General features: G+C 40.8%; 2 protein-coding genes and 1 long non-coding RNA gene across 3 annotated transcripts; 1 reads left to right on the top strand and 2 right to left on the bottom strand.

Annotated features, from left to right (window-relative positions):
- Positions 1-1,315: 1,315 nt before the first annotated feature.
- LOC311258795 (E3 ubiquitin-protein ligase RNF126-like) lies at positions 1,316-7,715 on the bottom strand. Its single transcript, XM_084355386.1, has 9 exons — positions 7,621-7,715; positions 6,160-6,218; positions 5,444-5,504; positions 4,758-4,993; positions 4,038-4,106; positions 3,867-3,936; positions 3,593-3,686; positions 2,571-2,686; positions 1,316-2,461 (listed from the first exon to the last, which is right to left on the bottom strand). Exons 1-9 carry the CDS (start codon positions 7,693-7,695, stop codon positions 2,282-2,284), a joined length of 960 nt encoding a protein of 319 aa, XP_084211512.1. The 5' UTR covers positions 7,696-7,715; the 3' UTR covers positions 1,316-2,281.
- LOC311258798 lies at positions 4,905-21,728 on the top strand. The gene is made up of 4 exons (XR_014622781.1): positions 4,905-4,996; positions 10,303-10,416; positions 20,943-21,103; positions 21,636-21,728. It is a non-coding gene; the product is annotated as an uncharacterized lncRNA (long non-coding RNA).
- fstl3 (follistatin-like 3 (secreted glycoprotein)) lies at positions 17,911-24,729 on the bottom strand. The gene is made up of 6 exons (XM_084355387.1): positions 24,636-24,729; positions 22,242-23,837; positions 21,619-21,804; positions 19,644-19,859; positions 19,325-19,552; positions 17,911-19,239 (listed from the first exon to the last, which is right to left on the bottom strand). Exons 2-6 carry the CDS (start codon positions 22,309-22,311, stop codon positions 19,187-19,189), a joined length of 753 nt encoding a protein of 250 aa, XP_084211513.1. The 5' UTR covers positions 22,312-23,837; positions 24,636-24,729; the 3' UTR covers positions 17,911-19,186.
- Positions 24,730-25,173: the final 444 nt, after the last annotated feature.

The raw sequence follows: 25,173 nt of genomic DNA, 5'->3' as shown, positions 1-25,173 counted from the left end.
TAAGGACAGATGACACAATTCAAATATTAGTTTTAAAAATGTGGTCATGCCTTGAATCTTGCTGTGGGGATGGCTGTCAAATCAAATCAAGACTTGAAGATGGAGGGGAAAACTAAAATAAAAAAACAAAAAAAACACAGGGCCAGAGGCAAAAGACAACTTCAAAGTCCATCAGCGGCCTGATATTAATCCTGTTGAAGTTTCAGATTAATACCCAGCTATTATCAACTTAAACTTATTATATCAACTTACAGAAGGATGAGTAAATGTATCATACAAAAAAAACAACAAATCTATTTCAATGTTCTCACTTTGTCTCAAGATATTTTGTTTATATTAAAAGAAAATCTAAATCCACTTTAAATTCAATACTGGATAAAGCTACCCACCACTAACATATTCACAACATTAAGAGCTAAAATGGGATCTCTAGTTATTGAATCTATAGTAACTAAATATCTACACTGTTCCCCGTATTTCAAGGTACATACTGAGGCAGAAATATGTGCCACAAAGGTAACTATAAATTATGACTGTGAATCAGCAATTTCACACAAAATTTCATATGCCTATTGTACAGTTACTCATAGACATAAGTCAAGTGTCTCCATTGGTGTTCTAGCTGAGCCTATGTTTTGTCCACAACAATCCCTTCAGATTAAAAGGCCATTACACTAAACCCCAAGGGGAAAACTCAGCTACAATGCAGAGGAACTACACCCATGCGGCTCAACAATAAAAGGAAGCAGAATTTATTGGCTTATTGATAAAATTTAACAGGCAAGCATCCTGTTGAAAGATTTAGGCCTAATATGACCCTGTTTACTATGAGGCTTTACTTTGAAAGTACAAAACAATCTCAAAAACCGTATTATGTATTGAAATCACTTCCAGCAATGCTCTCTAATGATGTTATTGTTCCCTGGTTGAGCCTGCAAGACTTCACTGAACAGACAAATAATTCAGACAGAGGAAACACAGGCCAGCACAGCTCAGAACTTTCCTGTTTGCCAAAAATTTGTACCATTCTACCATTTTATTTATTTTGTTTTAGGAAAAACAAGTGAGTTGTTTGTTGAATATCAGCTCATTTGCTCTAGCAATGACAAAAATTTAGAAAATTTCCTGCTCGTGTTACTGCATTCAATCTAGTGTCTAACCACAGCACCACACACTAAGTGCAGAAAAGGAAACAGCCTCTGCCCCAGTGGTTGTTCACATACAAATTAAACACATTTGTTTGTAGCTAAGTCCAGTTGCTCATGATTAGACCTTCAAAGAATATTATATATACACACGCTGAGAATGCTTTACATGGATTTTGAGTGGTAGCACTCGTGCATCTTTATTTTCATATCAGTTCATATTTTTTGGACACAATCATACTGCAAATCAATAGTTTGTCAACTGGCAACTTTAGAAAATATTTCATTTACCTTTAAGTTAAAATGCACCGTAATGTTTGTAAGTGTTAAATGTGAAAAGCTGATCCAAATTGTAGGCTTGCAGATAAAATAATAAACCTTGTGTGTGATTTAGCAATAATTACCCACATCATTATCCAAACAGCACAAAATTACTGCAATTTGACACATCATTTCAAGTGCAAACAACGGTACCTGTGTGTTGTCAGGTAATCTTAAAACTTCGAGTAGATCTTGACAATAAAATCATTTTACAAACTTTTGTAATTTTGTTTTGAAAGCTAATGAATCAAATGTAATATCCTTCTAAACCATGAAGAAACTTAAGTGCACACTTAAACGGTGCACTACAGTGCACTTGAGTCATTCTATCTGTGAGATATGAATGCTACTTATAAAAAGGAATAACTGTACATTTCCCTTTGCTTCATTGGCAAAAGTGGATCATTTTAAATCATACAAGTCCGGAGATTAAAAACAAAACAAAACAGGAACTGTGTTGTTGTTGTCCCGAGTATTCTACCTTTGGATTCCTTTGTATACTCTTCCAGTATGAGGTGGTGTCAGGCGGATCGAGCCTTTTGAAGTTTTACGTGAGCCTCCACATCCTCCCTGACAGAAGCTGCACTCCAGGCCTCTGCCCCTTCCTTTGTTCAGATTCCTGATGAAGGTGGGAGCAACAGGACGGGCAGTAATACCTCACGTATCACTTACCCCTGAATCAGGCTCGAGTGCTCCTGGTGAGATGCACTCAGGTCTCTGCCTCAGAGCAAGGAGAGACTGGAGGTCACCGCTCTGAAGTACAGCAGCCTAGGAGCTATAAACAGCCCCATAGAGTGATAAGGACAAATCATTCTCTATGAGTTATCAGTGGAGTTCTCATTGCTGGTCGAACTTGAGGACTGAGGGGTAGAGGAAGATGAAGAGGAGGAAGAGGAAGAAGAGGAGGAGGTAAAGTTCATCCCTGATAGTTCTGGAGGGTTTGTTGCAGTGTTCTGTCCACTTAGGCTTTTCCTGCACACTGGACAAGTGTCGTGCTGGAGGAAAAAGAGAGAAAAATATAAGTGCGACTGTCACCCTACTGTTTGAGACAGCAAATGGGGAATATTTAAGTGGGACAAGTGTTAGATAGCTAATGTCAAATACCTGTTCCAGCCAAGGGACTATGCAATCATTGTGGAACATGTGATTGCATGGAAGCTGCCTAACATGTTCTCCGACACTGTAATCTTCTTTACATACTGGGCATTCCAGTCCTGAAGCTGAAAGACAAGAAGACATGTTTAAAAAAAAACACACAATTATGATGAGTCAAGCAGTTAATTTAAGAGGCTTGGAGGCAATGCTACTGGTCTGGCTTGCCTTATCTTTTCCTAAGTGACAGTTGTACAACCAGTGCAACTAGGATATTTATAAGACCAGCAGATAAAGATTAAGCATTTCTGATGCAAAATATGAAATGGATGCCAGTTCAAATATTTTAACTTTTCAGAGAGGCACTGGTGTTGTTGCTTAAGCTATTCTTTAGGCAACTAAATCTATATTAGATGGGGTGGGACTTGTCACCGGTCACCATGCATGGTAACCAAGAAAATGGCAAATAGAGTTGTTTTTGGCTGCGTTTGCCTATCCTGAGCTTTATCAGAAACAGGTTAGCCCATTTGTAGAAGCAGACAGACCAGACACTGAATGTTGCTGGTGAGTGTTGTGCTTATATCAACCTATGAGTTGTAAACTTGTTGTTCATTGCATAGTGAACCCTCTATTAATATAGTGTTAAGTTAGCTACCTAGCTAATTTAATTCAAAACCCACGTGCAGTGGGTTTCCTCTCACCACACAAGTGCTTCATCTCTGAAGCCAGAAGACCCAGAAAAAAACGCTATATGGGCCTTATCTGTTTAAACGGGCATTTTTTTGTATTCAACAGAATCTTGCCTCTGTGTCAAAATTCTGGCAAGTGAAACACTGAGAAGTCAGCTTTGCTAGAAAAGTAGTACCTGCATTAAAATTACACTGCAACTTAATAACAGCCTGCAACCATATGTTGTAAAGAAAATGATACCACCATCCAAATGTGCAAATACTAAAGTCTAAAAATTTCAAAAAAGGAAACCAGCCATAAAACATCCAATTACATCAACAGTGATCATTATTTCTTTTACTTACCAACATGCTCATCTGTAACTTGTACTGTAGGAAGACTTTTTATCTTATCCCTATCTGCAGGCGGAGGGCCTGTGTTCTCAAACTGGTTTAATAACTAGAAACAAGACAAAAAGATAAAAAAAAAGAAATTAGATTAATTACATGTTTTATGCATATCGCTACTCATTTCATGACACATCTTAAATGTTTAATGGAAAATATAAATTCCGTATGAATAAGAACAGTAACCAGTTTAAAACATTTAAATGATTTCTTAAAATCTTTTCTTTCTTACCTGAGTTATAATTGCATCTAGTCCATTAGCTCCCCAGGCATAATCCATAGGATTTGAATGTAGAACACCCCTTTAAAAACAAACAGTAAAACAGTTAGGAGACACTTTTGTAGAAAATGTGCTTAAATAAATATTAAATAGTAGTTAACTATAGCTCTGTTTCAGACTTACCAGGGTCCAACACCAATATTTGGCATTGCAGTAGGTGCAATTATTCCATTCACTAGTTGTTGAATAATTCTACAAAAGAGAACAAACAGCTATTATACAGATGTATTGAGGTGGAAACTGAACTAGTTTCCAGCAGAGATGTCTCGATACCATTTTTTTTTCCTGTAACCCTGTATGGATGTGATATGACTGCTATCATTGTTGTATGGCCTGGCTCAGGTAAAACCTTGCAGAGAATGATTGCCATACAACATTCATGTATTATCTATCATAACCAAAAAAGAACAAATCAAGACTGAATGTGTCGCCATTCTACTGGTGGGGTTATCCAGGGTAAAATATTGCCATATAGCCAACATGTTGCTAGCTCCGTCTGACTCACATGAAATCAACTACTTCTTCACTGCTCTAAAAACAGTAGTTGCCAGGAGCAGCACAGCGCAACTTCCTGTGTTAGCTTTTAGAGCAGCGAAGAAGAATTGATTTCTGTTGTGTAACGTTAAGCAGAGCTAACAAAGCTAACTGGGAAGTAGCAGGGTGCCGTTTCTGAATTACTTGGTATCGAGTCAGTGCATAGACTCGTACGCACGTACGAGCCAATATCGATACCTGCGTTTTCTGCATTATCTGCGGTATTTCCAATACTCTAGTTTCCAGGTGTTAAAATGTGCCGCTATTTACTTGATTCCCACAGGCCAGGCTAAACACTGTGCTCCTTACCCCTCTAAAGTAGGAACTCCCTCATGCCTCCCTGCTTGTCGTCTTGAACCATGACGACTTCTTGGTTGCCGGGCACCATATCGTTGCCGTGATGCGTTTTCCCTTTCCCTCCTGTTTTCAGCATCCCTGTTGTCCTCTGTTCCCAGCCCGGCCCCGAAGTCAAAGCGGTCGTCGAAGACACCGAGAGCAAACTGACCATAGCCAGAGGGGAATGTGAACAAGTGCTGGTCTGGATTCTGGTAGGATACACACACACAGGAACAACTTGTACTATAATCTTGATAGTAGGAAACAACCAGGCTTAGGGATTCCTCTACATACCCACAGCCATTTATGGTCAATACAGGACACCTGAAGCACTGAGACATTAGTTGACAGTCAGATTAGTCAGTTTCAGTATTTTTCAGTAAAAAGTCTTCCCAGAACACTGACATAAACTACATATTAAGACTGTTTCTCATCTTTGGGAAAAATTAAGACAACCCAATCATTTAATTGAATATCACTAATAAAGAGCAAGACTGTGGTCGGCCTCAAAAGCAGAAGTGGAAACTCCTACATGACTTCAGTCATGTCCAACAGTACATTAGCAAAAAACATCAAAGGAAACTAGTTTAGGAATTTCTGACAATGTTATTCAACAATGTTGTAGGATAGAGAGAGCTTGTGTAGAAAAGGTTAGACACCTCAAATGGTTGCACGTTTGGAGGCCCACTGGAGATGGTAGACATGGAGCCATTGTCAGCACTAAACAGGGGACAAACAGTTGACAAAGTTATGTCTCGACTATGCGTCATAGTTTCCATCATTCTTAACAGTTATGACATCATGTTTTTCTGTGTGCAATTTCTTCCTCTTATCCTAGCCCGTCCACTGTTTCAAATGTGAAACATAGCTGTTGTTGTCCAAACTTTAATTGTAGCACCTTGTAATGCAGTGAGAATAGTTGGAAAAAAAGAGGATAAAGGACAGTAATACAAAGCTGCCCAAGAAAACCATAAAAATCCATGCAATCATTGTCAAGCAGAGCCAAAAATTAATTAATTCTCCTTTTTTTAATAAAGGGCCACTCCAAATAAAAAACATAACACATACAATCTAAATTGTTTATTTGAAAAAATACATTGAAAGTTAATGTTTAAAGTCTTCACCTGGAAATTTGATTACAATCATTCATGTGATAAATGATTGTTTAGAGAAGACAGGATCATGCTGATTAAATTTGTTGCAGAAAAAACAATTATCGGTGTTGCTGTCGGGCTTTATCCTTAATGTCAGCTACTGTATGTTGGTTAATAACATAACTGTTGATGGCCAAACATATAAAGATAAGACCAAGATTTAAAAAACAAACAAAAGAAAATGATGCCTTGATTAGAACAGCAATATTAAATATACACACCTTCTCTCCTCCAGCAGTTCCTCAATAAACCCTGAATCACATCTTGGACATGTGTACTCCTGTAAACCAACAAAAAGTAGTAAAAACCAACACAGCTCATAATATCCAGCTCAACCTGTTTTGCAGACAGTCACTGATATTCAAATTAATCACTTGCATGAACTTTACAGCTACGACCCAGACGTGTGTCAGTGTGTGAAAAGTGTAAACTGCACATCCGATATGTCAAACACTCTACTGACAGCTGGACAATGAGATAAGGAAGACAGATGATGATAATACTTTTCTTGTGACTGAACCTGGATTCAACCCCAGAAAAAACAAGCAGCTGAGACTGTCCTGACCAGCTGTGTCACTATCTGGTATGTAAACTGTTGTCTTCAAGCCACTTCAGCCAATACTGCAGAAAGTTGAGAGGATCAACCAGATCTTTCTGTCAAGGACAAGTCTCCAGGTAGCTGATACCATGAGTAACAGCTTTATCCTCCAGGCTGTCACACTGCACCTCACAGCAACCCCACTTTAAACACACTGCTTAATTATTATAAACACATACACCTTTAGACCTTATGTAATATTTACAACATATGTGGATGTACAAACACTTTTGTCCTTGTGTTTTGTTTTTTTTATGTATACTTACTACTCTAGTTTATACACCCTGATCCTGAGAGAAACAACATGTATTTTCTATGGCTGAAATTGCAAACTAAAAGGTCCTATTTAAACTAATACACAAGCTATTCTACACGATCAAACAACAGTTACACATCGGTATAAGGTGTTAATGTGACCACAGGTCATTACCAGCAACCCACAGAAACCTATGGCTGATCTGTCACATTGTGAGGGGCACATTTACAGCTCCATGACAGATCATTCTAGCCTGGGACAGACATGCCACTTGTGTGCCTTACTGAATGGCAAAACAAGAAAAGGACGCAGGGGCATTGTTGTCGCTGAATCATTCACAGAAATGACTGACAATAAAGTAATGCACATGGTCTTGAGGAAGACGAGTGTGAGCAACGCTTGATTGAGAAAAGAAACACCTGAAGGCGCTCATTAGAGGCGATCACATTGTTACAGATGGCACGTACCGTTATTCCTAGTCAATATAGCTAACGTTTATGCTAATATGCCTCGTAAAAAACACAGTTATCAAAAAATAATCCCCGCAAACGTTGCTACAAATTTCGTAAAAAAAAAAAAAACAGCGCTATTCTATAAGCAGCTCTTGTGTGTATGCTGACCGATGCGCTACTTAGATAACAAAACAACTAACACAGGAGAGCGTTAGCAAGATAAACGCGACCCCCCCTTAGCAAGCCAGCTAATACTGTTAGCATGCTAACTGCTGGCCCCGCCGCTACAACCGTTTCTACTAAAGTAACAACAACAGCACTGTGTTTCTCATTTGCCCAAACGTCTCCGTATTTACTTTCCGTCTATGGTACTCACGGGAAGCCGAGGACTAATCTCTGCCGAGCATCTGTGACAGAAGAACCGGCTGGGCCATGGAGGAGCTTCCGCCATCTTTAGTCACTAAACAGGTAGAGAGGGGGAAGGACTACGGAGCAACGGAAAGGTCAATTCTAACTTGCTGGAATATACGACGTCCATGTGATTCGCGTAACTGCACTGCATTATACATATTACACGGATATTAAACTGTGTTATACGAATAAAGGTGATGTCCAACTTGCCTATGAGAAGATTTGTCCTTAAGAAGTGGAACATTACTGCATAAATGATACATAGCTATCATAGAATTACATAGTGAGATTAATGTGACATTTTAAAATGGCTAAATTAATTAATTGGGTAAACATGAGGGATAAAAACAGCTTAGTTTACAGCAAAGGCTTGTGTTATTAACTTATCTGCATTTGAAAGCCAGTAACAAGCATGTGTCTTATAAAATATAGCCACATGGTGGTGCTTTTGTGTATCAAGTGCTGAAGAGTGTTCCTATGTTTCACATTGTGGCCAGGGACTGAGGACTCAATACACTCTTGTTAAGTTTCCTCTGGGACTGATGAGACCTTGAGTCAGGTTGAATGTTGGGAAAACCAGGTTATACACACATGTCAATGTAAAAGCCTCAGAGACCTAAAGAACCGAAGATTGATTAATGTAATACCCCCGACAAATCTGTATCATGTATCACCACGCTGTGTCTCCAGTGAACTCGGCGTCTTATTCCTGCAGGTTCAGGGCCCCCTGCTCTCCCTGTTCACATTAAAACCTGAGATGTGTTTTTGCAATCTGGCACTGCACTGGATTTATTTTGACACATGTTACTTTTCCATTGGATTCCTGTCAACCATCTCTTGAGTCCAAGAGGCATATTTTAAGTGTTCAAAAGTTGCGCAGCATCTGTTTTTTAAGCAAACACTCATCTCATCTAAGGTGGATTTGTATGCTGTCCTTGATTATTTGATAGTAGTTGCTGGAACCATTTTGTCAATTGTCAAATCTGAGACATAAAACTATAAATAAGTAGCCTCTCACATGGGAAAGACATCGTCTCCTTTCATGTGAACAAGATATTGTCAGCTATCTGGCGTCTCTGAGATAGCACTGAAGGTCTCAGAAATCATTTAGTTACGTAAGAATTGGAGGGGGAAATGATTGATTTTATTTTGTTTTCAGGTCTGTTTACATTTTGGGAATTGTAAATTAAAATTCCCTCAATAGTTTTTTCATAATATCCATAATGGGATTGCCATGAGTGCAGACTGACAGCGATAAACATGTCACAAGTCAAGTCTGGAGTATCTCTTTTGTGCTTGGCACCACATGTTGAGAGTAAGTAGGAGTTCCCATGCGACTGCCCATCAGCCAATCACATCTCTCAAGCCGTCTGGCCTGATTTTTATTTACAAATGTTCCGTTTTTATACTCTTGAGGAGAGTAGCCCTGGATGGAAGCCGCTCCTGCAGTGTTCTGAATGAAATGTAGCCACATATCCATATCAGCCATAACACACTGTTTCTCAGTTTCAGTATTATGCAGAGATAAGAAGTTAGGCCATGTTCTTTTGACAGCAGAACAACTGCAATACTTCAGCACCACAATGGCTTAATTTCCCAACATGACACGCAGAACATACATGTGATGACTTAAAGTAAGATTGGTTTAAGTTTGGTCTTATTATGACATTTTACTCACACTGCAGTGAATCTACTTTATACAGCTGCTGTACTTGTACTACATTTACAGTACTGGTACTGTGCAGACAATTTCCACCTGTTTACCTGGTTACTTAAACCTGTACCCATCACAGTATTTACAGTCTATTTATTTTAGTACCTGTTTATCAGCTGTCTATTAGCTCTATCCATCATTTACAGTGTTGTAAGAAATACCCAAAAGTCATACTTGATCAAAAGTAAAGATATCTTGTTAAAATATTACTCTGGAAAAAGTAAAAGTCACCCATACGACTTGTACTTCGGTAAAAGTCTTAGGGTATCAAGTAAAAGTAAATAATACAGTATATTTACATGTATGTAGATACTGTGTACCATGGGTTGACCGATTACCCGCCTTGACGATTGTCAAATCCAATATTAAGCATTTTTCCGATTATCAGAATGTGTTTTTTTGTTTTGTTATTCGATGAATAAATTAATTCAAATGCAGTATGTAATCTGACAAGTAACTAGTAACTATCAAATAAATGTAGTGAGTAAAAAGTAGAACATATGCCTCCAAATTGTAGTAGAGTGAAGGTATAAAGTGACAGAAAATGGAAATACTCAAGTATGATACTTCAAAGTTGAATTTAAGTACAGTGCTTGAGTAAAATGACTTGCTTACATTCCATAATTGTATTCACATCTGTCTAGAATCTGTTCTCATACAAACTGCGTCACTGCACAACCTGTTTACTTTACAGTTTATTCATTACCTTATTACTCACCAAGCTATTATATTTTATTATATTCCTGTATTTTAGGGGCTAAACTCTTTAATGTCTTTCAATTTAAATTTGGTAATGTAACACTTTCTTTATACATGTTTTTTTATATATATACAGTATATATATATAAAAGCAAGCCTGAGAATATTATTCGCTGTAATTATTTACATGCCAGTAAAAGAACCTGAACTTGACCTAACGTCCTCTCTCTACAGGCCGGCGTTGTGTCTGATCGGGCCATGTGGGAGCAGGAAAGACACAGCTGTCCCATGGGCTGAGATTAGAGAGGGTCTGATAGCACTGAGGTTTGCTATGTCTGCCTGGCTGAGGTAAGCTATTGTCTCTCTGTGCCCAGTGCGTCACCGCCATCCCAAGCGAATGCTCATTGTAGCAATGCAATCTGGGGAGTGAGTGACTTTGGGTCAGAGACAGGTCATGTGCGCAGCAGAAAACAACTCTGCCAGACAGACGGACCTTCCACATCACGTAGTTTTAGGTCGCTACTAATCTGGATTTGGATACTAGAGAATGTATAAATGTACAAGTGAAGCACGCTTCTTTTTCAGGAGGTATACGAGATGTTTTCTTGCTGTGACATGACTGAAAACACTGAGCACATGCGGTAAACCACTGCAAGGGGTGGAAGTAACTAATTGTTTTTCTTCCTGCCGCTGTAATTAGGTAAGACTACAGATGTATGTACGTGTACACGCATGTACAGCGACTTACACAATAGAACGATTGTTGTTTTCACGACCTACTTTCTACCGTTTCATTTCTATCACACTCTTAGAGGCAATAAAGCGTTGCAGCCAAGGCAGCAGACAGATATGCTGCAAGGGACACTGCTGCTTTTGTCACTCCATAGAGTTTTTCCAGACACTCCAGCCGGGATTGCCCCACACAGTCCCTCTGGGCCCCCGAATCACGCTCACACACACACACATAAACAGACACATAGACACACACACACACACACACACACACCCACACACTCAGCAATAACAGCCGCCTGCTGGAACTTCCTGGGCCTCTTAGTCATGCGTCACTTGTTTTCAGTCCCACCCATCGAAGACTCTTTCTCTCTCCAGACACAATCTGTTTGAGGCCATGTGTCACAAGAGCTGTGCATCAGACACACACACACACACACACACACACACACACACACTGTAAGATTCCTGGACAAACAGCAAGAAGGGACAAAGCTGTTTTTAAAAAAATAAACCTAACCTGTCCTCTACATGTATATACACATATTAGTATCACAGCAGGTATCCCTTCTGTCCTGTACAGTGTTTTTCCGCTCTGCTTGTGTTCCAGAACAAAATCCCCCCGGTACTGCATTGGTACATGACTGTTTGGGATTACATCACTGGGCAGCTAACAAAATATAGATGTTGCTAGAGTAACAGATGTGTACAATTAGCTATTTAGGCTCAACCGCCTTTGTTGTCGTGGAGTGTTTGTGGTCCCTCACCGCAGATGTTTCTGCAGAGTTTGACTTTATCTGCTTTCTTGACCCGTTGCTTCACGAGATTGTAGTAATCAGTCTTAATCATGCGCAGAACACTCTGTTACCAAATACCATTGTTTTCAGTCTGTTAATGTCTGCTTGTATTTACTTGTGGCAAGGTGACTTGTAGTTTAAAGCAGCTTTTAATGCTAGCAGCATGGTGGGGATGACAATATTGGTTTGTCAGTTGGTGGGCTGGTCCGCCACTTTGGTCCAGACTGAAATATCTCAACAACCACTACATGGCTTCATTTTCCACAGATATTCATGGTGCCTAAGGGATGAATCCAACTAACTCTGGCAATCCTTTAACTGTTCATCTAGAGCTACTACGAGGTTGAAGGTTTTAGTTTTTTGGATGGATTGACGTGGATTTTGGTACAGACATTCATGTCGTTTTGGCCTTAAAGATATGTAACATTTCTGCATTAAAAGGTCTAAAAATGACTAAGCCTTTGTTATATAGTTTGGGGAGTTGTTGTTTTTTTATCCTAAACACTTCCAACAATTTTCAAACCAAGAGAAGTCAGTAACTTTCATTTGGTCGCCTGTCGCTATAACTTCAGAAGGTGAAGAAGGAAGCCGGTGAATGGGACCAACCGTAACGTGAAACCTTTACAACACCACCTCTTTCATGAACACTCCTGCTTGAGTCACGTCGATAGATTTTCATCAGCAATAGACCATATTCACACGGCAGCCATTTTCCTCTAATGTCACACTCAAGTTGGGAAGCTCAAATGTCCATACTTCTTTGTTCTAGGGTGCAAGTCATATAAATGTCGGCAATCTGACAGATTGTTATCATTTCACTGCTTTCTGATTGATTCGCAACTGTAAAGACAACGGATAGTTTACTCCGAAGGGAAATCGGACCTCATTTCGAGGTAAAGCCACAGGTTTGACAACTGATTAGCTTCCGTTAGACAACAGCTACCAATAGCATTCAACTACATTCTTTCCTTTTTGGGAAAGGTGTAAATTAATTCAGAGATATCAATGTACATCTTGGAGACATTTGTCTAAACCTGGTAGTGAAACAGGATGTAATCAAACAGTTGTGTTTGCTAGGAAGTTGTTGAATGCTAACATCAGCTAACAAGTTATCAAATATGTTGTTTTAACCTTGAAATATGGCAGATTTTTACTATTCATCATCTTTTCAGTTGCTGATCAACTGAAAAGCAGTGAAATAACAACTATTTGTGGTCATTTTACAACTATCTACATTTATACGACTTGCAACCAGAAACACAAACAAACTTTGAATATTCCAATACTTTGGTTTATGACCAAACACCAGCTAATGACATTCTCATCAGCCTCAGGCGTTGGCCCACTTCGTGATTAATGGCAATAAGCCGTTATTAGCATGCTAAAAAGCTAAACGAAGCTAATGAGCAGGGTAAACGTTTGGATGTTAGCATTGCCGTTGTGAGCACATTAACAACACTTTTGTACCTAGACTCACAGAGAAGCATGGCTGTAGGCTGACACTGGTTATATGAATGTCATTTTTAATACATCAGAATGGCCTTGGACACTTCAGCACAAGGCACAAAAGAGAACATGTCTGTTGTACTCAGCCCATCCTCCAGAGCAATACCAACCACAATCCTCCACAGGAGACAACATTTTCATTTCAACAAGAAATTCCCCCGGCAGGCGGTTCAGTGTGAAATGAGGACAAAAGAAACGACAATTACGAAGGTTGTGCGTGAGAAGAGGACTGTGTCGAATAATCCCTTACAGGAGTATATGGACTCTTATTTTTGCCATGCATTCTGTGTATGTTTGAATGTGCGTCTGTGTGTATTGAGAGTGTTTTGCGTGCATTCAGTATATACATCATGTGTGAGGTTGTTCACATATTTGCATGTCACATCAGCCTCCTCACCAAGCAACACTGGGGCTGATAACACAATGCATGGGTGAAGTCGCTCCTCTAATCTAAAACTGACCATCAATCTGTGTCCAAGATGTGCAGTTCTGTCATCTGGGGGAATAGATACCATATGAGTTTCCTGAGTTCATTTGTGGTACACTGTCCTACTCTAACAAGCAGGGGATCTCTTAACAGATGCTTTATTTACATGTATCCTAGTGGACATTGTAGGAGTTTAACTAAAAGAAGCTGTTGATAATGAGCGGGCCAAATCGAATGAAATCCAAACCAGCGCCACTTTCCCACTCCCGTCTTTGCGGCATACCGTTACGCATGACAGCAAATTAAATGTTCAACCGACTTTCCATGCTAACTGACCAACTTTCCATTATAAACAAGCAGGTATCTGTGCCAAGGCTTATAAAAAAAAAAAAGGTATTTTCGTCTTGTTTCTGTGTGAGAACCACCTGCAAAGCTGATGTGAAATTATGGTCACGGCCTGGTAATCTTCCAAGCCTCAAATTACGAAATTGAACTCAATTTGAGACAAGTTTGGAAGCTAAGTGCAGCCCAATTATCACACTTCATTGACTTTTTTTTCAGTATGTGGCTTGATATTTCAACATGAACTCAAACCAGAGTTAATTCAATGACCCTGTCAGTGCCAAGACACTGTCTCAGGCACAAGTGTTCCCAGGCAGTACCTAACTGTTTATTAAATACCTTCATCTCAGATAACAATTCATATATTGTAGTTACATTTAACATATTTTTCAACTATGCACTATATTTTCATGTATCCACACAGTACATTGTCCTCCTGTTAGACTTAGTACATATGGGCCAGACCACACACGGAGCCAGAAGAGAAAGCCGTCCCAGAGGTCATGACGAGGAAGTGAAACAATTCAGCAAGAATAATTGGGGACAATTAGCATTTGCACAACTTCCTAACTCTGCTGATGTGTTGTTGGTGATCTAATGCTGACAAGCACTACTCATTTGCAGTAAACCTGCCTGGATTTTCAATTGTTGCTTAAAGTGCTGATAGTAGCCTTGGCCTCGACATTTCTCCGAGCCAATGAATCACAACCCTGGCAGACCTTTCTGTCCTGGGGCTCTGAAAGTATGAATCTATGATTCATGTTGCTCTCATTTTATCATGTCTAAAAACTGTTAAATAAGTCTTCATCTGCGATGACAGTTTAGCTGACAGGCCATCGAATATGCCCCAGTAAAATATAGATGAGCTCAGATTTCTGGGAAATCCATAAAACATAATCTGCCGCAGTATAAACTGTAACACTGGAACGTGGGTGTCAGTACAATCATCAACTGTCAGAAGGTAAATTTCAGGCACATGTGGAAAATGAAAAGACTTGCCGTGAAACAAAGCAAGTGTGGGAAATATAATGTGATGGAGTGATGGATCTGATATCTATTAGTTTCAGATGTGGGACCGAGCTGTTTACAATCCAGTGGCGCGATCCAGAGAGTGGGTGGTCTCTCCGAAACACTCCGCAGCGCCTTGTCTCATCACAACATCATTTCAGATCTTAATGTTGGCTGTTAACTTACTGGAAGTAGTAAGGCAACTTGGCGGAAATGAGACCATGTGGACATCGTTGAGAAGCACGCTCGACATGTCAGAGGAGGATGATTACGCATCCCTGAAATGTCAGTGTGGGCGTCACATTATAACCCCATGTGTTTGGAGGGATATAAACAACCCTGCCAGAGGTTGTGATGTAATACGTGTGACTGATGCCGTACTCATAACAGGTGAGCTCCGGCGGGAGAGGAGCACCCGCAGTCGCACACACGCTCTTACAAAGCTGTGTCCCGGTGGTAGTGAGGCTGACCCTCGCCGGCCACACATGGACCATAACATGTAGAAAAAAGATTGAAATATGGAGTAAAGTGGGCAGAGGATTCCTGAGGTCTCATGTTGAGTGTAATTAGAATAGCTGTGAAATGGCTCATAGGTTTACTCTGCGGTTATGTCATTACCACCACTGGTGTGACGCTGGCGCATCATATCCAACATCAGTCAGAGGGCTGTAATGATATACAGAATGTTCCTGGAGAAGGTATCACATAGTCATAATGACAACAGCAACTGGGATTTTTTTATTTTTTCACCTTGTATCCATCAGGATGGTTTGTCCAGACACATGTATCAAAAGTGCTGTCTCAACTTTATTTTTCAGTTGTGTATTTTACTGGGAGACCACAGCCATTTCAACATATGCACCGCAGAGTGAGGTGAACGCTTCATTTCATGGGGTGTTCACTGGAAATTCCTGTGGGGCTGCCACTTTTTAAACTATGGTGAGAAACACTGGTTTGGTGAGTTTATTGTGTGGGTCTCTGAAGAATTTATAGATGACTCATAAAGGTATGGGAATAACTGGCTTTAACGTTATATTTTCAATGTAATGAGGTTTAGATCTGGCAGTTTAGGTTCAGATGGAATATCTAGAATATGTTTCTATGTATTAATTGAAGAAATAAACAATTAAACTGCTGTGAGTAGATAGAAAGTCTTCCTGGGCAAGTCCAGTTTGCCACACTGAGGTCATGTCTGCACACCTGATGACTAAATCTGCACAGTAATGCTTGTGTGGCTCACTACTGAGACAACATTTAAAGGGTCAGTTCACCCTAAACTCAAAAATACATATTTTCCCTCTTACATGTAGTGCTTTGTAGCCATCTGGATGTTTTTGGTGTGAGTTGCTGAGTTTTAGAGATATCAGCCTCAAGATGCCTCCCTTCTCTCAAATATAATGCAACTAGATGTTCTCTCAGCTTGTGGTGCTCAAAGCAACACAAAAATACATTCAAATAACTAAACATGTCTATTTTCAGAAATCATGACACGGTTACTCAAGATAATCCTCAGGCCTCTGACTACTCATGGACAAGATGCTAGCTAGCTAACTAAGCTAACTAAGGCCAGGCTCACACTACAGGATCTTTCCAGATGTTCTTGTGTCTAATCTCAAACCTGCTCACACTACAAGACTTGAAAAAAATGGCGCATCACACACTGCAGAATATTATTAGGATTATCGGGGCAAGAGGGAACTAAGCAGCAGCTCACGTGATCTCAAATGGAGAAAAAAAAAATTGCTGCAGTGACGGGGTCGGGGAGACGCGGCCATCAAGGGCTAGGGTTGTTTACCGTTGCTTGCCATCACCATCCGCTGCTCCGCGATATCTCTCTCAGTGGCTCTTGTGAAAGTACTGACGTAATGACAATTGCGGTCATCCATATTGTGAATCCTAGATACCGAACACATTTTATATTTATCAGGACGGCCCTGATGAGTCTGGAGACGTTCGTCAGGTTTATGATTGGATCTGTACACCCCTCACATTACCAGATAATCTTCGGGACTGACCAAGATCTTCACCCAGATTTCTCCTCCAATTGTTGGGAAATCAGGGCTATATCGGCCTGATAGTCCTGTTGTCTGAACCCGGCTTAAGCTAGCTGACATTACAGCTCAGCTGAGGAGGACGCTGTGAATTTCTATATCACAAGTCGTGAGTAGATGCACGATTCCTTCTGCACAATGATATGGTAGAAATCTAGATGGATGGATGGATGGATGCACTGCAGGTAAGAGGAAAAATATGTATTTTTGTTTTTTGGGAGAGCTGTCCCTTAAAGACACATTTCTGAAAAAGACCATTTGTTGTGCATTTTATGTGTGGGCACAGCAACAGCCTCGTGTGGCATTGTTATTTGCCCCTTTCAAACTAACAAAACATCTAATTCCATTCCCAGTGTAATAAAAGGGTACTTGGACAGGAATATAAACATCTCCCTAAAGTCGAACCAGATGCTGCTGCATGGTGGAGCCCAGGATTCAGAGGAGGGAAAGGGAGAAAGACAGAAAAACAAGGGAGGTACTTCACACAGGAAAGTGAGTCAGTACCCGGGCCTCGGCACTTCGAAACATTCATTCCTCGGTTCCTTCACCCCCCGTCCCCCTGATCCCTCCCACCTAATCCAGAGCAGGGGGATATCCCTGAGGAGAAAAGCCACCCAGCCTGGATTTGATTCTCTGTCGCCTCTCACGAGGCCTCAAGATGCCTGTCCGAGAGGCGACTCAGCCACTGCACGCACAGGAGTGCAGGTCTGCACGCACCACCCTCAACCCCCAAGTGTGAGAGGAAAGCTGTCCAGTTCCCCTTAGGGTGCAAGTATGATCTCATTTGGCCGAAGCTGGATATGATTAAGACTGTGACACAGTTTAGAAGAATCCAAATATTATAAAATATGTCAGACAGTTTCATGATTGTACTGTGTGTATTGAAATTGAATAGATTGCAGACAAGCTGAGGTTAGTTGAGATGTAGTAGGTAAAAAAAAGGTTGGAACACGTGTGATTGTTAAAGAAAGAAGACACCTTGTGGCAAATAATAAACTTTATGTTGTTTTGAAATGGCAGTACAAAAATACAAAAATATGTCGATGCATTCATCATTCAAATTTCACAGTAGGTACACAGGTAGGTACACATGAGACTGTTATTTACAGAAGAGTCGTTGAAAAGTTCCATAATACACTAAAAAGATATTGAAAGTAATTCATAAATCTGCTTTGAGTTTTAAGATTCAGCGGATCACTTGACCACTTGAAACTGGTGATGATATCTGCCAGGTTTGCCAATCATCTCTGATGGCAGTGGCCTAAATTTGGGTCCATTCTGAGACAAATTCAATTTCCAGTTCAATTGGACGATGCTATTAACATTTGTCTGTTCAGAAGTTCTTTAAAAAAAAAAACCCAATCAAATCAAAGCAGCAGCAGAACAGCAACGGAAAAGACGAGCATGACCTACAAAAATGCACCGAGAAAACAAAGCCAAGCACTCAACAGAGGAGGTATTGTTAAGGTTTTGGGGTTGTACCAACAGTTTTCTGAGACTCCAAACTGCTAATTTTAGTGATCACCGGGTGGCCGTTAGTTTGGATCAGGATCCAGAGTAAACATGTGCGGGGGCAGACAGACTATACAGGTTTGTTTAGGCTGAACCTCTTCCTCACCTCCAGATATAAGCTAAAGTACATACAGAACAACTGTAGTTATCCTGTTGTTGTTGTCTGTGGCGAGTTGAAACCACATTGGTAAGCTCTGAAGTGGTATAAATCTTCTAAACAAATTAGTGTTGCCTTCCATCAACTCGTGAGGGAAAACTGTTTGTTTGTGGGGAATGGAGACCGTTAAAAAGGTTGTAAAACACCAATGCCAGTGACCGCTATTGTATATACACAACAAACAAAACACAATAAATATATATTTTTTTGCATCAGCTTTCCCAAGGATATATGGATTCGTTGCTAGGATAAAAACATAAATAGAGTTTGATACCTTCTCCAATAAATAGCAGTGGTATTCTATTTACAATATGCACACATCCTCCAAAGAGTCAGAGATATTTCTACCTCGAGACACATGTGATCCCCTGCCTCTGTTTTAGATTAACTCAAAGGTTTTTGTAGCACTTTTTGAGGCAGTTACACTAATGAATGTCTTCCGACAGAGGTCTTCCATATAACATGTATCGTCATTCTGAGTTTTAAAAAGAAGGGGGGTGGAAAAAAAAAGAGGTCATCATGGGAAGCTAGTGGTGTGACACTTGGAAATTCTTCTCGAAAAAGGGCTGTGTCAGGACTTGTCCGTCTAGACTGCGTTTTCCTCGCTGCCATCTGAGTTGTTAGCTCTCCGTGGGGGATCTGCACAAAAGAAAAGAGTCGTTAGCTGTAAGATAAGTAAGTCAGGTAAAAAAGAGAACGTGACAGTTGTGTTTTCTGGCCTTACTGTTGCAGTGGCCGTAGTGGCGGACTCCTATGGAGCGGCCGAGGAAGCAGGTGGCCCGGCGCAGGTGGCAGGCGCTGGGGTACGTGATGTTGTCGTTGCCGCAGATCGCCTGCTCAGACAGCATGGCTATTTGGCAAGGAGTTGTGCGGCACATGACGCAGTGAGCGCTGTTGGTCTGGTCGGTCACACAGGTGTGGGTGCCTGGACACACCACGTTGGAGCACGACTCTGCGCAGGGAAGAAGAAAGAGTTAATATAGTCCGAAATAAAAAGTGTGATATTTTTGCTTTTGTGCATAAGCAAGATTAATCTTGCTTACTTTTGCAGTCTCCCTGGTACATGACCTCCAGGTCCGGGTGTCCCATGCAGCGGGCCATCAGCAGAGAGCACTCATCCTTGTATGACTTCCCGTCGCTGCCGCACACAGCGTGCTTCCGGGAAATGTGAGAGCAGTCTGGAGAGCACACACACTGGGGCCTTCCCATCTTCATTTTGCAAACCTTTCCAGGACTGCATCTGACTCCCTCGCAAGTCTCTACAAAAGCACAGCAAGCGGTTTCATATGTGCGTGAGTGTCAGTGTAATGTTACTGTATTAACAAGTCTGCAGACATCAGGTGACCCACAGGCATTTTCATACAAAACAAGCTCCAGATCTGGGGTTTTCCCAGACCATAACACAATTTTCACCTTGCACAATATTTACAATAATCACATCTCTTTATTGACCATTACACACAGGGGTGTCTCGCCTGATGGAATGTGAGGCTGGCGTGTTTTCATAACAGATCTATGTGTACGGCTGCACACAGACTGGGCTAAGCTCCTGCAGAGGGACGGAGGGGCTCCGAGGTAGATGGAGTTCAAATAGCTGTCAGAGACGTTTACAGGCTGAGAAATGAGGAAGCCCCGGGCTCCTCTGACACCCCGTAATGTCAAAGCGCAGGAGGAACTGTAATCCTACACAGCGCAGAGTCAACATTAGACAATGCACACAGGTCTCTTCCCAGGACCTTTCTGAGTCTTTAGAGATGATGTCTGATCAGCTCTGAGTCCTGAAGATCCTGTAAACAATGAGAAACTTATTTCTTATTTCCTGTCCCTGCCAGTACTTCAATATCCTGTTTGATTCCAGAGCTGTATTTTTTTTTTCTCTTTTGGTTGATTTCCATCTTTCACTCCGTGTCTTGCTGTGTATACATTTTCTCTCCATCGCCTCTGCGTCTCCACAATAAGGGACTGTCTGAAAACAACAAACATCTCACGACGGCGTAGGTGTCTCGAGCCACCTTTAAACTTTGACGACGTTCTTGCTTTCCTCCCACAGAATTCCAAATGATTAAGATAGTTTTGCTACATTATGAGTCCCAGACATCTGGGCATGTGGCAGGCATTTATTCCATCCTGCAGGAATGCATTTTCTTATTTTGTTCATGGAAGCAAACAGGGCTCCCTTTTTAACAAGCTTTAGAGAAAAAAGTGAAGACACAACAAGGAGAGAGGGTGTATTCTACAACTTTCATTCATTTTCATGTGAAGCAGCTCTTTACCTTCATGTGGGAGGCATTTTTTATCAAGCTGTAGGCTACCTTTAACCGTGGTCTCTCTGCTTCTTCCAGATTTATCCGAACAGATCTCCACATCTCTGTTTTTACTCTGAGTCACCCAACGAGGCCAGAAAAACCCGGGGCCGAGGCTAAAGATCTGCCAGTAGCTCGATTTTTACTGGAACTTAACAACCTGGAGAATTTCTCACATTTTTGGCCCGTTATCACGTCGTGTAAGTGCTGCTTATGAAAACAGAATTTATCTGCGAGTGAACCTGAATGAACCTTGCAGCGGTTCCAGCAGGGGAAGCTTCTCAGGACAGCTGGGTGGAGTTATGTGGAACGCCTTCTCTTCCATCCACGTCTGCATTTTGTTAGAAAGCTGCGCCGGGAACTCATTGTGCAAATATCTTGATTCGCAAATGACGTGGTTTCAATTAACTTTCACTAACTCTCCCACTGAGAGTCATATTGTCTAACGGAACAGCCAATTTTGGCCCAGTGATATTAAAAACCCAAGTTAACTCTTCTGCAAATCATATCCGAGCAGTGTTTAAAACTCCCAAGTACTTACCAATGACAGTAGCAGCTCAGTCAACATATATTTACAATGTTTATTCACAATATGACTGTTAAGCCTGTGACTAATATCATGCCCCGCTGTGCTAAACAAAACAAATACATGAGTAACTAATTCCGTCTCCTCGGCGGATTCAACCGCTTTGTTTTTAATGGTTTGTTTGTTTACCTTTGCATGGTTTACAGGAGACGATTCCCAGGAAGCCCAGCAGGCTGACTTCATTCATGGGCAGGCTGGTGTTGGACCACGCTGTGTCCAGGCGGCCCCCGGCACAGCACTCGTCTCTGGTCACCCCTCTCATCAGCACCATGTCGCACCTTTGGTCCTGACTCTGCTGCAGCCAGCACATCCCAGCTGGAGACAATGACAAATTACAATATATATAAATATTACACTAGTTACACAAGTTACTCAAACACATGTAAACTAAAAGGTAAAAAAAAAAGGACTTCTTCTAGTGAAGATCCACTAATAAATGGCTATTTGTGAGACTATAGTGCTGTGATTTTCCATTACAAAATGCTATTAAATAGCACTTGTCTGCTCGGATGTTTTCACCTGTGTTAACTGTATTTATAGATATATATTCTTAATAAGTATACACAAACTTTTGAAAACACACATTTGTTTAAAACAAAGAGTCCCAATATATTTCCAAAAAGACTGAGGTAAAGATTCATAAATATGAATTCTGGAAAAACAAAAGTACCTCATCATTAACTCACTGAGTTATTTTAAAAACATGCTACATCGTGGTCTTAGAAACAGAAACAAAAAAAATCTCCACTCACCGCTGGTAGGATTCTTCCCGATCTGAAACAAAGTGAGAATCACTCCAAAAACATAGAAGAAGAAGCTCATTGTTGTTCTCTAGTTGGTACAAAAAGTGTTTTCTGAAAGCTTGTCTGAGCAAATGTCAGCAAGAAGCAGTGATGTTCCAAGCCGATCGGATCACTCTGACTCCACTCTGGAAGTAGCTCTCCCTTACGTGAATGAATGTGTTGTGGATAAGTGATGTCGTTCCCCCTCTGTATAAATATTTAGCCCAGATGGAATTATGCTGCTGGGATGGGCGATCCTCTCAGCCAGTAATAAGCCAGGGCAGGACACAGTTTGACTCTGACTCAATTTCCAGAGTCGGGAAATGATCCATGCCCTCCAGCGCCAGACGCTGGGCACTTATGTGACCTCACAAAACATTTTCACACCATATTAGACTAATTAAAGGCTAATTGAGTCCTGGAAAAGATTTAGGATGAGCTTTAGATTAGGCTTTTCATTATTAAACTTTAAATTACATTTTTTTAAATGCAGCCTATTGCACAGACTAGTTAAATTAGCTTGTTCAGGTATTTGGGAAAATACTTTATTGCATAATATGTGAATAATGTGACCTTATGAGAAGTAGTTTAAGCCAATACTTTTTTCTTTTTTGTCTGAACATTATGTTCTGTATTGTCTCATCTCTCTCTTTGATGTGGTATAGCTCAGACATATCTGTTCCCCTCACAAAGTCTATACTATTTGATTATGCAAGTTATCTGTCTATTCTCTGCTCCATGTGGTTTTGGAGGAGAAAAGTGGCCTATAGAAATCTGACCAATCTTATCTCTTTTGATCCTAAAACTGTGCTGCTCTGTAGTGTAAATGCAGAGCAAAGAAAGGACCGCTGCGGCAAAGCGGTTACAGTAACGTCTGAGGTTATTCTAAGCCCATTTTGTGGTAGATAAGATTAAATCGAGTTGCTAAAAATATGCGCAGCCCTCGAATTAAAGAAGTCGTTCGCCTCTCCAACTCTGTCGTACCTCGTTTTGTTGACCGTCTGTCAACGAATGCCGCTATTTCACTCTAGAGCTGCGGTTAGAATAACACCGAGAGACGAGGGGAAGAGTGGGAGTGAAGGTGGTCTGCCCTTGAGCAGCGTATCAAGTTCAATAAACACAACTATGTTGGAGCTTATCAAGCACATTCATGTCTGCAGCCCCTTTGACCAAACACAGACAGCCACAGCAAGCGAGACTGAAAAACACTGAAAAACTGTGGATACATATACAGTATGTGTCTAGCAGATGGACTGGCATGTTTGCTGAAAAAGATCAGCAGAGTTGACAAGAGTGCTGATGTGCACTATCATCATGTCTGATCAGAACATCTGCACCGCTCCTCTCTCTGCACTCGTTCACCTCCGACACTGAGAGGTACGCCTGCCTTTCTAACGCCAAAGTAATGTGAGTCTGCCCATCTGTCTGTCGCTGTTATTTTACGTTCCCTCTTGATCGTTGGGGGGGGGAAATGAAGGTAGCATATGCTGTCGTATCTGAGTCTTTGTGAATGATGTTCTCTTCTTCAGCGGAGATCCCCAGGGCACCGAAGGAATGCTGCCTGACCTGGGAGGGAAGGAAGGAGAGTGGTGAGCGATGGCTGTGGGTGGCCTGCCTCTTCGATGGGTCTCTGCAGATCCACTCAGCTCCTCATATGGTTTGGATCACCACTGTCGAGCCGTACAAATGGATACAGCATGGTGGGGACTTGAGAGCACCCACTTATGTATGATCTTTATTAGGGGTGCAGCTTACTGTGTCTCATCTTTGAGAAATATTGGTCTCTTTCAAGTGGCCGAGGCTCTGTGGGGCTAGTATGAAATTCAAGGAGCCCGTGGTGGACTGTGTCTAATGTGAAATAGAGCGAGTGCGTCTCGTCTCAGGGCAGGTGTGGAGCTCCAGACTGTTCTACTGGATATTCGCCCGTTAGTAAAGCTGAAAAAAAAGCAAAAACACCACTGCCATCTCGTGGAGGAAATTGGCAGTTGGGTTTGTTTTTCTCCCTCACCATAACCATTTAATTCAGTTAATGTAGTTTGTTTGTGTTTCCTACCGCATATCACATTCTAGTATGAGAAACACGACAGATTTCAAACAATAAAATACAAATTAAAAATAAATAAATAAATAAAAATATATGTATAATTTACTACAATGTAAAAGGCAACGTGAAACTAAATGGACATATTTCATCAACAATATTTTAAAACAAGTGATTAGCTAACTTAGCTTAGCATATTAGCTAGTTAAGTAATGTTAGCTAGTAAAGCTAGCTAACTAAAATGACGAGCTAGCCAGCTGCCCCAGTAAAGAAAGACCAAAAACTAAATTGCTTTTGTTACCCACAATTTTATATTAACCTACCTCCGTTCAACATGTTGCTGTGTGTTCAGCCAGAGCAGCTATGCCGTTAGCTAATATCAGCTAGCTGCGTTAGCTCTGTAGTCAAACACTGTGGCCGAACTACAAGGAAGTTTTAACTGGTTATGAAACAGTCTCAATTTAATACCTCTGTTTCAAACGTTTACAACACTATTTACACAAGATTTATGAAAGATACAATCTTTTTTAAATGGTAAACATGTCAGATTTTACAAATTGCAGTAAACAGTAACAAATAGGCCTACAGTCAAATTATTTGAAGCCTATGGATAAAGTCCCCAGACTCCCTTACAAAAACTCTCAATTTTGTGAGTTGTTTAGTTAGGAGACACTTTACAAACTTTGTAAAACGCTGTCTATGAGAAATTCTTAATAATTTGGGCCTTCTTGTAAATTCGGCAAACGCTACACATTAAGTTTTATCTCCTTTCGTCCAGCTGACGTACGTTTATTTACATGTAGAGCAGGGAGGGATCTGAGACACATGTCGACGCCAGGTGCCTCACAGCCTGGGGAGATG

Source organism: Pagrus pagrus, assembly GCF_965226575.1.
Source record: "Pagrus pagrus genome assembly, chromosome: 6".
In the NCBI taxonomy this organism is placed as follows: domain Eukaryota; kingdom Metazoa; phylum Chordata; class Actinopteri; order Spariformes; family Sparidae; genus Pagrus; species Pagrus pagrus.
The sequence above is the reverse complement of the archived record's forward strand: the minus strand, read 5'-3'. Positions and strand labels throughout refer to the sequence as shown.